We start from the raw sequence: 13,336 nt of genomic DNA on the forward strand, positions 1-13,336 counted from the left end.
ATCTAAACCTTTTTTCAAACAGAAAATTTTAATGTTAAAAGTATTTAATCTAGAAAAAAACATGGAACATAATTCAAAAACTACACTGAAATTTATCTCCAAGAAATTAAACATTACATTGGGCAGATGAGTTGCAAAATAGTAAACTAGGTCAGTGTAATAGAGTTGTTTTGGCCTGGACTGTAAACAGATAAAAGTAGGAAAAATACATTAAAAGTAGGAAGTTAGCTCAGAAGGCAAGAATGAAGCTTTAAAACCCAAGCAAAAGTCATCAGCACACCTGATATGTTCTCTAATCCTGGCATGTAAATCCAGTGCCAAAACACAGAGCTTTCACTCCCAAATTTCCTCTGATGTGAGTGGGAGATTACCCAAATACAGATAGTAGAATTCACCACAGAATGGTGGTTTTGAATTGAGAATTCTGTTTCATACTTGAGTTTTCCTGAAGTTTCCCACACTTCCAGTGAGAGTGACTGCAGAACGGTGCTAATGTTGAGTTTCTATTTTTATAGCAAAATCAGACAGCATGAACAGCTTTCTAATTGCCATTATTTAACTGATATTAACTGCAAATATTTCACATGAAATATTATATCCATTTTCACATGAAATAATGTATACCTCTGAAGAAGTAAGAGTACCTTTGAAATTAGGTGGAAATCTCCCTGCCTTTTTAGTACTCATCATTTTGTTTCATTCATGTGAAAGACCTGTGACTAAAATTACATTTGAAAGCACATTTTAAGCATTACATTATGTAATATCTTTGTATTTATACACTTTCCTCCTCCTGTCAGAGACTATGAAAAAGATATTTCAAGAAAAGGGGATCATGGCAGGAGAAGAAAGAGCTTTTAAACCACACCTGACCTTCATGAAGTTGTCAAAATCAACAGAGCTACGTAAGCAGGTGGGTTCACATTTCACATAGCTCAACAGCAATCTATAAAGTTTAATTTGGAGATGGACAATGGTGTTCATGCTGTAGCATCATGTTTGCCACTTTGTAACCAGCTGAAGAGGCAGGACTTTAATACTTGGTTGTTAAAGAAATAATGAATGTATTTACCATATAAACAGTCCTGTACTGTAATTTACCACTCTTTATATTCTCGGTGCAGTAATATCGTGGTCTGTTTTCTGTTGGGAAATTAGGCAAGACCAAAGGATAAAAGTACTTGTTCAGAGTTGCACAACTCCCATTAGGAGGTAGATTGTATACATGCAGTTTGTTTGCTGAGTTTTGTTACTGTATAGGAGAAAATGAGCAAATAAACAGTGGAATTTCTATTTGGATGATGCATAGTAGGCAGACTGTTAATTCTCTCTACTGAATATGCTTCGGTGAATTTCAGAGTAATGAGGAAAACCTATATTAATGTCTATATATAAAATGCAATTTAATATATCTTCTATATTCTCTCTTGAAGGCTGTTATTTCTTGCTTATTTATTAGTTTTTTTGACAAAATACACAAATACATGAAAATAAGATATAACTGTGATTAAAATATATAGAAGCAATAGTAGTGTACCTATTTTTTATTTCACATTAATTTAACTGTGGTGCTGTATTATAGGTATACATCCATACATTTTTTACTGACATTGTATAGAATGTTTTATGGGATTGTTTAACATTGACTAGGAAAATAATTTTCAGAAAAATATTTTAAATAAGAATTAAAGTACATAAAACTAATCTTTTAGGTTGATTTTTCTGTAATAGTAGGCATTAAAAATACTTTAAAGTTTAATTAGAAATATCTCTAAAAATGCTGAAGGTGCATGTTTAAATTAAGTAGTATTTTGAAATCAGTAATAAGAAGGTAGTGAGATTTGAAATACATCAAGAAAATTTGAGGGTATGCATACTTGCTCTAAAGTAAAAATAAGGACTTGTCCACAGGATACAGGTGGTATATCATAGATATTAAATTTGTAAACTCACAGAAGCTTTTACTTGAAATCACAGTTGAGTTTTTAAAATGCTAATTTAAAAAATCCACAGATCTTCTCGAATATCAGCTGTTTGGTGATTTAACTGGTTCAAACATCTGAGACAATCAGGGTGGGTTTTTTGATATTCTATAAAAACAGTATTTTTGCAGTTTTGTGGCTGGTTGGTTGTTTGATTTACATTTATCTACCTTCCATGAAATACTAGCCAGGATACATCCTTTCTGTGTTCTGATATTCACTGCTGCTGACAGAACCAGGTCAATGTCATTCCAAATTATCTTCCTGAGCCCTGCATAATGCTGGATAATGCATATGATCTACTGTATAGAAAGATACCGTGTATTAAAAATCTGTACATTTTTCTCTGTCAATTCAGTGTCAGGCATAAGCATCAGTCTTTATTATAATATTTCTTTCATTATGTGCCTGCATTTAGTTAGTTTCATGTATTTACAAAAAACAGTAAATAAAAATATGTATTGTAAAAGGAATAATTATTTTGCAGTACATTTTAATACGATGTCTAATTGCATTTTCAGATCATACAACAATATGAAAGGCCAGAAAAGGGAAGTGGATGAAGGTTACATGAGCAAGCTTATTAAAGAGCAAATGGAACTGAAGTGGTTGAGTATAGTTCTCAGCCATAGCTTTATAACTAAATTAATTTTTCAAATGTATGCTTCCTTATTTTAAACAATATTCTGTTAAGTCACCCTCCTCTCAATGGCATCTAAATTCCAGCAAAATTATATTTTGGGAAAAAAAAAACCCTGTTTTTTAAACCTTAATACAACTGCAGGCATTTTGAAATGCATGTATTCTGAAGAGATTTTAAGTTTCCCAAAGTTGAAGATTATATTTACAAAGCAATGAGCTTGAGAATTCAGAACTAGTAAAGATCTCAACAAATCAGGTTTTCACTTTGAAGTCACATCATTAGGCTAACAATGGTAAATCTAAAAAACTTGGAAATATATTAGTAAAGGATGAAAATGTGAAATAAAGTGGATTAGAAAAGAGCTATCTATTTTTTACTGTACCTCCTTCAGCTTTTCAGATTAAAAGACTTACATATCTACTCAGAAATGGGACTAACTCATTCTTCATGCTAGGTTGGACATTTCTCAGATTAGATGTGTCACTGAAAACTTCCCCAAGAACAGGAGGTACAGTGTGCTCCTATTTGTCCTTGTTGAAGGAGACAAAGGGATATAATTTATTTGCACATGTTCAGCTATTTCCAGAATTATTTGAATGATAAGAATCTTAGGTTAGCATCATTATCTTCTATGCAAAGAACCTAATGAAGCACAATAAAAGAAGCAACTGGAGTTTTGCATTTGAAGATAACGTTTCTGTTCCTGCTTCCCTCACTCCCCTCCTAAGCTGCCACCAGTCAGTCACAGGCCCTGTGTTTTCCATTTGTCCAGATTCCTGTTTATTTCAGGGAGTGTTGTGAGGCACTTCATAAATGCTGAATGATGTTTGAAGGTCCTTTGTACCCAGTGTTGCCAGAACTGCAAATGCTATGAAATGAATTTCGTAGGTAGAAGATGACTGACAGCTAAATTGCCCTGATGGCATCTGCTTAATTAGTGCAGAGTATATCCCTAGCCTAGACATTGGTTGATACAAAAAATGCCAAAATTATAAACGATGAATCTTTTGTATATTATAATCTTTTGTATGAATATATTCTCTTTTAGTAACTATACATGCAGTATCCTTAAGATGCTGCATGTATAGTTATTAAAAGAGAATATATTATTGAGAAAAATGTTTGTATTTGCAACACTTCCGAGTATTGTTCAAGGCCTGATTCACTGTTGCCATTCACTTCAGTGGTAACATCATCACGATACCAGATATTACACAGACACTATTATTATGATTGCACTGGAAATAGCATTAACTGCACAATTCAATAATTTGTTATTGTATTTTTAAATGTAAATTACATTAAATGTTCGTCACTTTCCAGTTTCATACAGAAATAATATAACGTACTGCTTTGGTAATAGTAATACTTTCCTTTATCATCAAGGAGGAAATTCCATACTGAAACAAACCCAAAGCAGTGTCTCCAATTTCAGATCGTTTTGATGTACGCTGATATTGATCTTTTTACTATCTTCAGCCATATATGCCAGATAACATGTTTAATACTGATAATATGAAGGAATTTAATTTTTTAAAATGTAAATTTTCTCTCAGTTTATGTGACATTAATATTTTTGGCTTTTTGAAATAACATATAGATGAGAGATGTAGTATGTCTTTTATTTGCCATAATGTAAGTGGTTAGAGCAAATTTTGGCAGACAATAAGCTATCTAATGTCTCCTCTGTCTTATTTACATGAGGAATCTCAGGCGCTTGCCTGGCTGCAGGAAAGATTATTGCTTTGATAGTATTTAGATATGACTCTTGTGTCATTAATTTGTTAATGAATTTTTCTTGCATATGCGCACATAAAATACTGTGTTCAGTAAAGATCCTCTGCATGACAAGAGAAGTGAAAGGGAATCCACCCTTTGTGGTATTAATCTTCAAATGTTAATAATTGAAAATAGAATAGAAAATGTGAATTTCTCTCTTACATTCCTAGATTTGTAATTTTGCCTTTATACCCATGTGGCATAGACACACAGTATATATGAGACAACTGTATCATACAGGACCTTAAAGAAGAGAACAGTTCTCAGTAAAACCAAGGCACTTCTATTTATTAGTCCCCACTGAATCGGTCCACCAGCATTCTTTTTATAATAACTCCTGGGATCTCTAGCATTTGGACAGAAAAGATGGTATAAGAAAAGCCAAAGAGCCATTAAACCCCTCTGCATTGCCACTTACCAGCCCGCATGTCAGTGGTTTGTGTTGTGACAGCTGTTAACTGTTGGTACAAGAGCCTGAGCCACGTTTTTATTTGCAGTCTTTGATGCTGATCCTAAAATGGTGGAAACCATAATTTTGGCACAATATGAAACAATATGAAATGTTCCTTTAATAGTCTTCTAAGACCAGTAGAAATTTGTTGAGATTTTTCTACAGTATATTTTTTAAATCTGAGGTTCCAACAACAGGGACAGAAAATGCAGAAACTGTGTGACCCAACAGCTGGAAGAGGTTCTTAAAATTCTTCCTCTTCATACATTCATATGATACATCATAATGCAGGGATATGTAAGTACTTGGTTTAAACAAGAAGAAGAAGAAGGAAGAACATTACTACAGACAGTTTGTTACAAGCTAAATATCCTGTGAGGTGTTATGTCAGAATGATCATTCTTTGAAGTACCAGACTCTCCATGGTAGGTATGATGCAGTCTATGCATTTACACATACCCTTGCTACAGGACTGAGGCTGCAGAAGGCAACACCTCTTTAGACATGAACTCTTCCAAGTCCACTTGGGGATCGTCAAGGTCTATGCAAAGAAACTTTTCCACAATAGACTTGCATTTTTCCATCCTATCACCTTTTGAGGGATGATCAAGACGTTTGATAGGTTTTCCATTGCGAATCAGTTCTGATACTTCCACTCCTCTTTCAATAATTTTGGCTGGCATTCCTGCCAATGCAGCAATATTGGCAGCATGACTAATGGTGGACATGCCCTGTTTGATCTGATAGAAAAATATTAACTCCTCTCCATCCTGCTGGGTTTCCATAGTCAGGTACTCCAGAAGAGGTGTGTCAGGCAGGAGTTCTAGCTGCATTAAACTGTGAAAATTAGTGGAGACAAAGACCTGTGGACATTGTGTTCCTTGTCTGATCCAGTACCTCAGGACAGCAGCCAGAAGGGACAGGCCATCCAGTGTGTTGGTCCCTTTACCAAACTCATCAATAAGTACTAGGGACCTCTCTGTGGCATTGTTTACAGCCTTGGCAACCTGGTTAAGATCAATCATGAATGTGGAGAGTCCTACAGAAACTGATTCCCTGCTGTGGATTCTTGTGTAAATCCCATCAATTACTCCAATCTCTGCCTCTGCTGCAGGGACGTAACTGCCGATTAGAGCCATGAACACTATAAGACCTACTTGCTTTAAGTAAACACTCTTTCCAGAAGAGTTGGGCCCTGTGATGATCTTTATTCGTCTGGTAGCCTCGCCGCTGTCCACAGGATTGGCCACGAAAGTCTTTGCACATAGTTCCATGAGTGGATGTCTTCCATCCTTGATGTGGAAGCCGTGGCGGTGAGTAAAGCGAGGTCGGCAATAGGCGTTCTCCCGGGCCATCGCCGCCAAGGCTAGCAGCACATCCAGGTGTGCAGTGTACTCAATCACACTGTTAAGTACTTCAGACTTCTCCAAGATCCTTGTCTGCAGCTGGTGCATGATGAGTGCTTCCTGGTCTCTGATCTCACAGTGCAAGTCACCCAGCAGGCTGTCTAGCTCCTTAGTCCGGGCACTTCTGTAGTGCAGTTTATCCTCTGACAAAAACATGAAATCCAAGCCTTCAATTTCAAAATCAGTCTTATCCACCATATTTGGCAGGCGTGGAATGGAGAGAAGGAACCCAATCAAAGGAATGTAGATCACAGAACAGGAGGGAATATTATTGTCTAAAGTCTCCAGTTCTTTTCGTGCCACTTCTGTAAGGAAGTCTGACAGTCCCATCAGCTTTCGTTTCTTCTCATCAATCGTGGCATCTACATTGGGTCTAACAGTGAAGCGGTTCTCTGAGAGGCTGCCTTCAAAGTCTACCACTTTACTTATTAGGTTAGCAATGTAGTGCAGATCATCAGTGAAGACACGTGAAATAGTCTGAAAAAGTTCAATAGTGGTGGGCAGAGAACGACACGTGTCTCTAAGGCACACTGCATTGTACGCCGTCTTATACAGTGCTTGCCAGTCACTAACTTTTGTGTTAGAAAGAGTCATTCTCTTTAAAATAAGAGGCACATTTTTAATATTCTTGAGGCAGTTTTGAAGAGTGAGGACTGTTTCATGATTCTGAGCCAGCAGGAAGAAGCTGATAACATCCAGCCGTTTGTTCAGCTCTGTCAGGTCCCGGGTAGGTCGTGTGAGCCACAACCTCAGCAGTTTTTCTCCCCATTTGCATCTGCAACGGTTTAAAATTCCATATAAACTAAATCCTTCTTTTAGTCCACTGGATAGCTTATACACAGAAGGATGGATATCACTTTTAAATATCTGCAGGACACAGTAAGTGTCTTGGTCCATATTCACGGTATCTGACAGCACAAATTTTTTAAAGGCCAAAATAGGAACTGCTACACTACTGTCTTCAAGTTCAACTCCAATCCTTCTTCTGTCTAGAAACTTAAGGAGACCCCCTAAGGCTCGTATCATGAGTGGACTCTCGAAAGGGATGACTGAAGACAAATAGAGAATTTTCTCTGTGGCAGTCATATGGGATGGGATAAATGGAAATTGCCTAGACAAGATCCGTTGCTTGCTGACTTCCAGACCAAAATCAGTGTTAGGAAACAGGACAATTTCTGGTTTTCCTATGTCCTTACCACCAGCAGTAGCTGTTAGGTTGGTCAGGAATTTGGCAATATTCTGGTCCTGTTTTGCACTGGTCACTATGCATTGAGGGTTAAGTTCCCCGATCACTTTTTGCAGTAGCTTGAGGTCTTCGTTATCAGGTATCTCAGGCATGAGGTAGACTGAGCAATCTTCTGTATCATAGTAAGTAATTGCCAGCTGCCCTGCATACCACAAAACAGACATATGTGTCTCTGAGCCCTCTTGCTCCTCTTGCTCAGGCTCAAGCGGTGGTGGCAAGGCACAGCTCGTGACTGACGTGGCACTCATTCTGTTGGCAAGAGGTATTTTTATTAACAACTCATCCCAAACTCCTGAGAAGTTAACTTTAATTGACAACAGGAGGTTAACACTCACTCTTCCAACCCTGGAGAATCTAAGATGCCACCAGGAATTAACTGTAAATGTTCAATTGAAAAGATGCAGCCAGTAACTACAGCCACCATCGGCTTCCAACGAGGGTGTAACAGAGCTAACTACCAGCATTAGTTCTACAGTTTTTCTTTGTGCCCTTTATTTTTTTCAAGTATCTATGTACACCCAAGTACCCATAAATACATGTTATATCCATGTTCAAAACCATGCTCCCTCAGAGGTTGGTGGCACACACCATGGCTCCTTTCAGCAGTGCGGCCCCATAGCCTCGCCATAATTTCAGGGTCGCAGGCCCATATTTATGCTGCACCATCACAAGCACCAGTTTCCATACAAGCACTTATGGGATCGAACGTGCCAATCCCTGTCAGCACCTCACTTGCAATCCTCTCCCACTTCTTTGCTCGCTACTCACCCTCCTCACCACAGACGGGCAGCTGGTCCGCCCCCCTGCAGGCCAAACGCGTTGAGCTGTGCCCTTTCCCTGCCTGCCCGGGCCGAGCTCGCCGCTCCCTCGGGACGGCCCGTCCGCAGGCCCGGGCCCGCCTCTGCAGCGGGGCCGCGCCCACAGCGGCCGTGTCCCGGCTGGCGGCCGCAGCCTGACCCTCGGGCTGCCTACGGGCGTCGCCCGAGTGGAGCACCCCGGTGCTGTGCTGGGTTGTGGGGTCGGGCACACGGAGCCCAGAGCTGCTTGCGTTTCTGCTGCCTGCGCTGGCATCACTGGAGCCTTCCAGCCCCCGGTCCCAAGGCTGACTGTGGCAGTAGGCACGGGCCCTGCACGGGGTTCAGCCGCCAGGATAGCGGGCTGCAGCTTCCCGGAGACACGGGGGGAAACCCCAGACATTGCAGGGCTGCCAAGGGCATTCCCCCTGGTGCTGGGACCAGGACCCCCTGGCAGTCCTGCAAGAGCTCCTCGTGCCCTGCCTCTCCAGGCCCACGTTACACAGCCATGTGCTTCACAGGCATCATCCACTACAGTTCTTCCTCCAGAGGCAGATGTCTTCCTCCTCCCCTTTCAGCACCAAACGCCTCAAAGTGGCCTCTCAAGTACTTGTTTCTCACCCTCCCCCATTATAGCTTATCTTTATTATCAGCATCTGTACTATTCCCACGTGGGAACAACATTTTTCTTGCATCTCTATTGCTCCAAGTCCTTTTCAGTTAAGAAGTGAGCCATGACCTTCCCACGCACCTGCATTGCTTCATCCTTTCACATCTCACTGCAAGCTGCACTCCAGAAATTGTTCCAGTTACTAAAAATATCATCATTTTCCCATGGCTGCTTTTCCAAATACCTTTCAGTAGTGCATCACAAGCACAACTCAATTCCTGAGCATTCAGCATTTTATTTGCACCTTCCCAACCTGTCTTTGACAAGCAACATCCCAACCTTTTGTAAATGTTATTTTTTTATTGGAGCATGAGGTTATGATTTTTATCTTTTCTTCATTTCATTCCAGAACTACTCAAGGCTTCACATTTTGACAAGTGTTCTCCTGGCTGAAAAGGTCTTTTTTTATTGCTAATTGATGTCTAACTGTATATCCAACAACTGCCAGCCAAAAAGCAAGGAATGATGATTTAATGTCAGAATAACCTTAGTACATAAGGAATAATCTAGCCAAAGAATATAGAATTTTAAGTCATTACTGTGAGGATGGAATAAATGTAGACTTCCACAGAGATGTAGACTCCCAAAGTTCTATTTGTTGAAATAAAAAGCATCCACCACTAGATGTCATCATTTCAGAGACTGAGGAAATGAAAAGGCGTTTGACGTTCACTAAAGTAGACTTTTCACACTGATAAGCTGCCGAGAAACGGGGACTTTGCAGCTGTTGGGGATGTAAAGCCGAGGGTCCAGGATGTTGGCAGGTTCACTGTCCAAATGCATGGGGGGTGTGCAGGGGGAGAGATTGGGGAAGAGCACAAAAGAGGAGTTGACGCTGTGGGCTGCAAAAGGGGCCGGTCCTGTTTAAAATGAGGCTGGTGGGCGTGCTTGTCCAACTGATTGCCGGGGCAAATGTCTGTATCCTCCCCAAACTGTGTGTGTGGGGAGCCAGGTGTTCCCTGGGCCAGCCAGCAAGTGGGAGACCCGTGGGCTCGGCGATCTGGGCAGGGATGCTGGGGCGACAGAGGGGCCATGACAGTGCTTCAGGAATGCACAGGCATGAACATGGAGAGAAAGCCGTGTGCATTGTACACTGCTGACCTTCTGTCCCTGCCAGGAGCAACCTGCACTTTTGTCTCTTGTGAGCCCCGTGTGCAGGTTCAGGTGAAGGCAGTGGCATCCATTAGCCAGCCATGTCCATGTCCTTTGAGCATGGGTATGTTTTTGGGAGGTGAAAGCATCTATTTTTGGGAGGTATGAAAGCATACCACCATTGGACGTATATCCATCAGAGACTGAGGATCCCACACACTGGACTGGAATCCAGCAGTCAGGCAGTAGGGAGCACTGGGCTGGAGCTGCTAGAGGCTCCTAATATTCCTTAGCATAGAGTAATGATATTTAAATAGCAAATAGCATTACTGGGAGGTAGATTGAAGAAGAAAATACTGAATTGCTACAGAGATCATATATTTTTATTGAGGGTGCAATGGAATGAGGACCCTTGAACTCTTAAAATAACTATTGAAATTATGTTTTCTGAAAATAACCTAATAGAATATTTATTATGTTCCACTTCATATATGCAAAACTGTATAATGATTCCAATATTATATATCCTACTAAGTTTTTAGATTTACTGAGATAAAAAAATCTAGTGCTAGTAAAATACAACTATTTTTTCCTGTGTGCTGATCTTAATGACTCAGAAAATTGCCTTTGATTACCATTTGAGATTCTTCCTTGTAGCAGCATGCCCAGTGCTGACAGAAAGAATAATTTCCAGTTACACGTTCCATGAACACCATTGCAAACCGTTGGAAGTTAAAGCAATTGTAGCATTGTGCTTGTCTATTTGCTTCCTACAGGACTGCAAAGGAAGTAGTAGAAAGGAGGACTAATGACACTTTTATTGTTAACTCCTGCAGTAGACTGTGCTTTCCTAAACCAGAAGACTTGGCACATGATTATTTCTGTATTCTTTCTTCATCTTGAAGTACTTTTCCATACTAACTGTACTTATGCTTAAAATGAAAACTATAGAAACTAAATATGAAAATTCAGTCTCCAAGTGGAATGCCTAATTGAATTTTATGTTGCTTTTTTAAGGTGAAAAAAATTGACTCTAGTCTGTATGAAGATTTCAAAACCCATTATTTTGGAGATGAGATTTTGCACCGCTTTGATCTTTGCTCCATGTTGAAAAAAAAGCAACCAAATGGTTACTACTTCTGTGAGTCCTCTATTGTTTTTGGTAAGTACATCTTAATTTTTTTCTGGTCAATTACATCTCTGAGTTACATGTGCAAAAAGCCATTTTTTCTGGAGTGTATGTTAGGCAATTCTTGTAAGATCCATGGAGAATGACAGAAGTCTCTCCCTCAGCCTTGGCTCTGCAGGAACTCTGTGCAGTGGTTCTCACTGACAGCTGAAGTTTATGTTCAATTATCCATCTCCAGAATCCCGTTCCATTTCTCATCCTAAAATGAGTGTTTAAGATAAGTGAGATGTATCACTCCCCAGAGCTGCTCATCTCTCTGTTGACTTTAAAGACAGGCTGTGTGACTAAGTCAGATTAGACACAGTACTTATAGATGATTAAAGCTAAGTGAAATGTCTCTGGTTTGGCCTTAGAGAGATGTGACCTTACTTGGACTACACGAATGTGCAGAGAAAATTTCAGTGGTACCACAGATTTGATAATAACTCTTCAGAATACTGTTAGACTTTAAACATTGTACAGACACCTAGCTAGGTTATTACAATGCTAGAAATCACAGTTGTGTATTCCTGCTTTGTCTGAACAGAAGTACCACTGTTATAAGTTAGTGCTGGTTTCAGGACTATATGTAGGGCTTTGGTGACAATTTGGTTTCTCCCCTGTGGTGACTCCTTTATGCTACATCATTATTGCTGGAAGTGCTTACTGGTCTTGAGGATTGTTCTGAGGACTTTTAATTAAATACTTAAACAATACTTTAAACATGCCAGGCACTTCACAAATTCTGGTTGCTATTAATGTTTTGTTTGTGCATAGGGTCACATTTATTTAGCTTAGCTAAATTGATACCAAAAAAATCAAAAGCATTACAGAGAAAAAAAGTATAAGATGTAGCAGAACTATTTCAAAATCCAGATCAGGCAAAATCAAAATGAGACGTATTTATACATATTTATTCATCTATATCTCTATCTACATCTATATTTATCTATCTATAGCTATATATTTGTATTATCATATTTATTACCTTGTGTTATATATGTCTCATAGTCATGTTTATCTTTGTGTATATAACTATATATTATTTATATGCATCCAAATGCTTCAGGGAAAGAGAAATTACAAGATCATTTAACATGATGTAAAATTTTTGGTTTGGGTGAAATTGAGGCTCCACTATTTACAAATATTCTTCAGACTATTCTGGAATATGATTAAGGAATTTGGTATATAACTCTTTACAAAAAAAGAATCTGCTTAGTAGTATATTTGGTAGATATGTTTTTCCCAAACATTTGTTTAAACCTGTCTTCTTGAACTTGTCAAGTTGCTGACATCTCAGATTGCTGAAATGAGACAGTCTTTCAGCAGTCTTTTGAATGTGAGTCCCATTAAATGGTTTACAACAGCAGTCAATCAACCAGTATTCAAAGCAAGAATCAGATGCTTGTTTGGCTTTAACTCAATCCCAGTATGACCATGCGTGAAGAATTTATGTGTCATTTTCACAGTCCAAACAGAACTCTGCTTTGAATTATTTTTACATGAGCAGTACATCTGACTTTCTCTAGCCGTAGAGAAAGAGAATGGATGTTCTTCAATGATACTAGATTAAGAAAGGGTGCTGCTATTATCCCCATTTTTCTCAGATGCATCTTGGTGAAATATGTGCATTTAATTTCTTGGTTTTGTACATGTTAATATCGATTTATTTAAAGCCAACAAGTGGAAGAAAACACTGTATTGGAATAGAGCTTAAATGACTTATTTTTTAATTTCAGAGAAGAAAAAATTGTATTTTAATGAATTTTGAATAATTCCTTTTGAAGTGTTTGAAGTGTTTTAAAATGTGATTTGAATAGGGTTTTTAGTAATTATAGGTAGCTAGGACATTAAAATAAGGGAGTTAGTGTAGTTCTAGCAATACATCAAAAATAGTGACATTTGAAAACTACTTAATACAGACAAAACACTGTATCCAGTCTAGTTCTTCCTACATGTACATACATGTACACAAGAACTTATCTGTTCCTTGAAATATACAGAAATTACAGAAAAAAAAATTACTTGTTACCTGGAGTATGACCAAAGTTGAGTGTTTTGCATTTAATAAGATGAAAAGATCTGGAAGGGGATCAGAATTA

General features: G+C 38.8%; 2 protein-coding genes across 3 annotated transcripts in view; one reads left to right on the plus strand and one right to left on the minus strand.

The window, feature by feature from the left end:
- Positions 1-13,336, plus strand: part of AKAP7 (A-kinase anchoring protein 7) — an 82,439-nt gene that overhangs the window by 23,128 nt on the left and 45,975 nt on the right. For both annotated transcript variants that reach the window (XM_063390019.1, XM_063390020.1), the window contains exons 6-7: positions 801-913; positions 11,081-11,225. In XM_063390019.1, the coding sequence (XP_063246089.1) occupies positions 801-913; positions 11,081-11,225 (258 nt within the window). The remainder of the gene's footprint in view (positions 1-800; positions 914-11,080; positions 11,226-13,336) is intronic.
- Positions 4,572-8,369, minus strand: MSH5 (mutS homolog 5). Its single transcript, XM_063391861.1, has 2 exons — positions 8,276-8,369; positions 4,572-7,756 (listed from the first exon to the last, which is right to left on the minus strand). The coding sequence occupies exon 2, from the start codon at positions 7,753-7,755 to the stop codon at positions 5,320-5,322; it is 2,436 nt and encodes an 811-aa protein (XP_063247931.1). The 5' UTR covers position 7,756; positions 8,276-8,369; the 3' UTR covers positions 4,572-5,319.

The sequence above is a fragment of the Prinia subflava genome, chromosome 2 (assembly GCF_021018805.1).
Source record: "Prinia subflava isolate CZ2003 ecotype Zambia chromosome 2, Cam_Psub_1.2, whole genome shotgun sequence".
In the NCBI taxonomy this organism is placed as follows: domain Eukaryota; kingdom Metazoa; phylum Chordata; class Aves; order Passeriformes; family Cisticolidae; genus Prinia; species Prinia subflava.

Bases quoted from the DNA above. Each gene is read 5' to 3' on its own strand.
- MSH5 (XM_063391861.1), bottom strand. From the start codon at position 7,755: ATGAGTGCCACGTCAGTCACGAGCTGTGCCTTGCCACCACCGCTTGAG.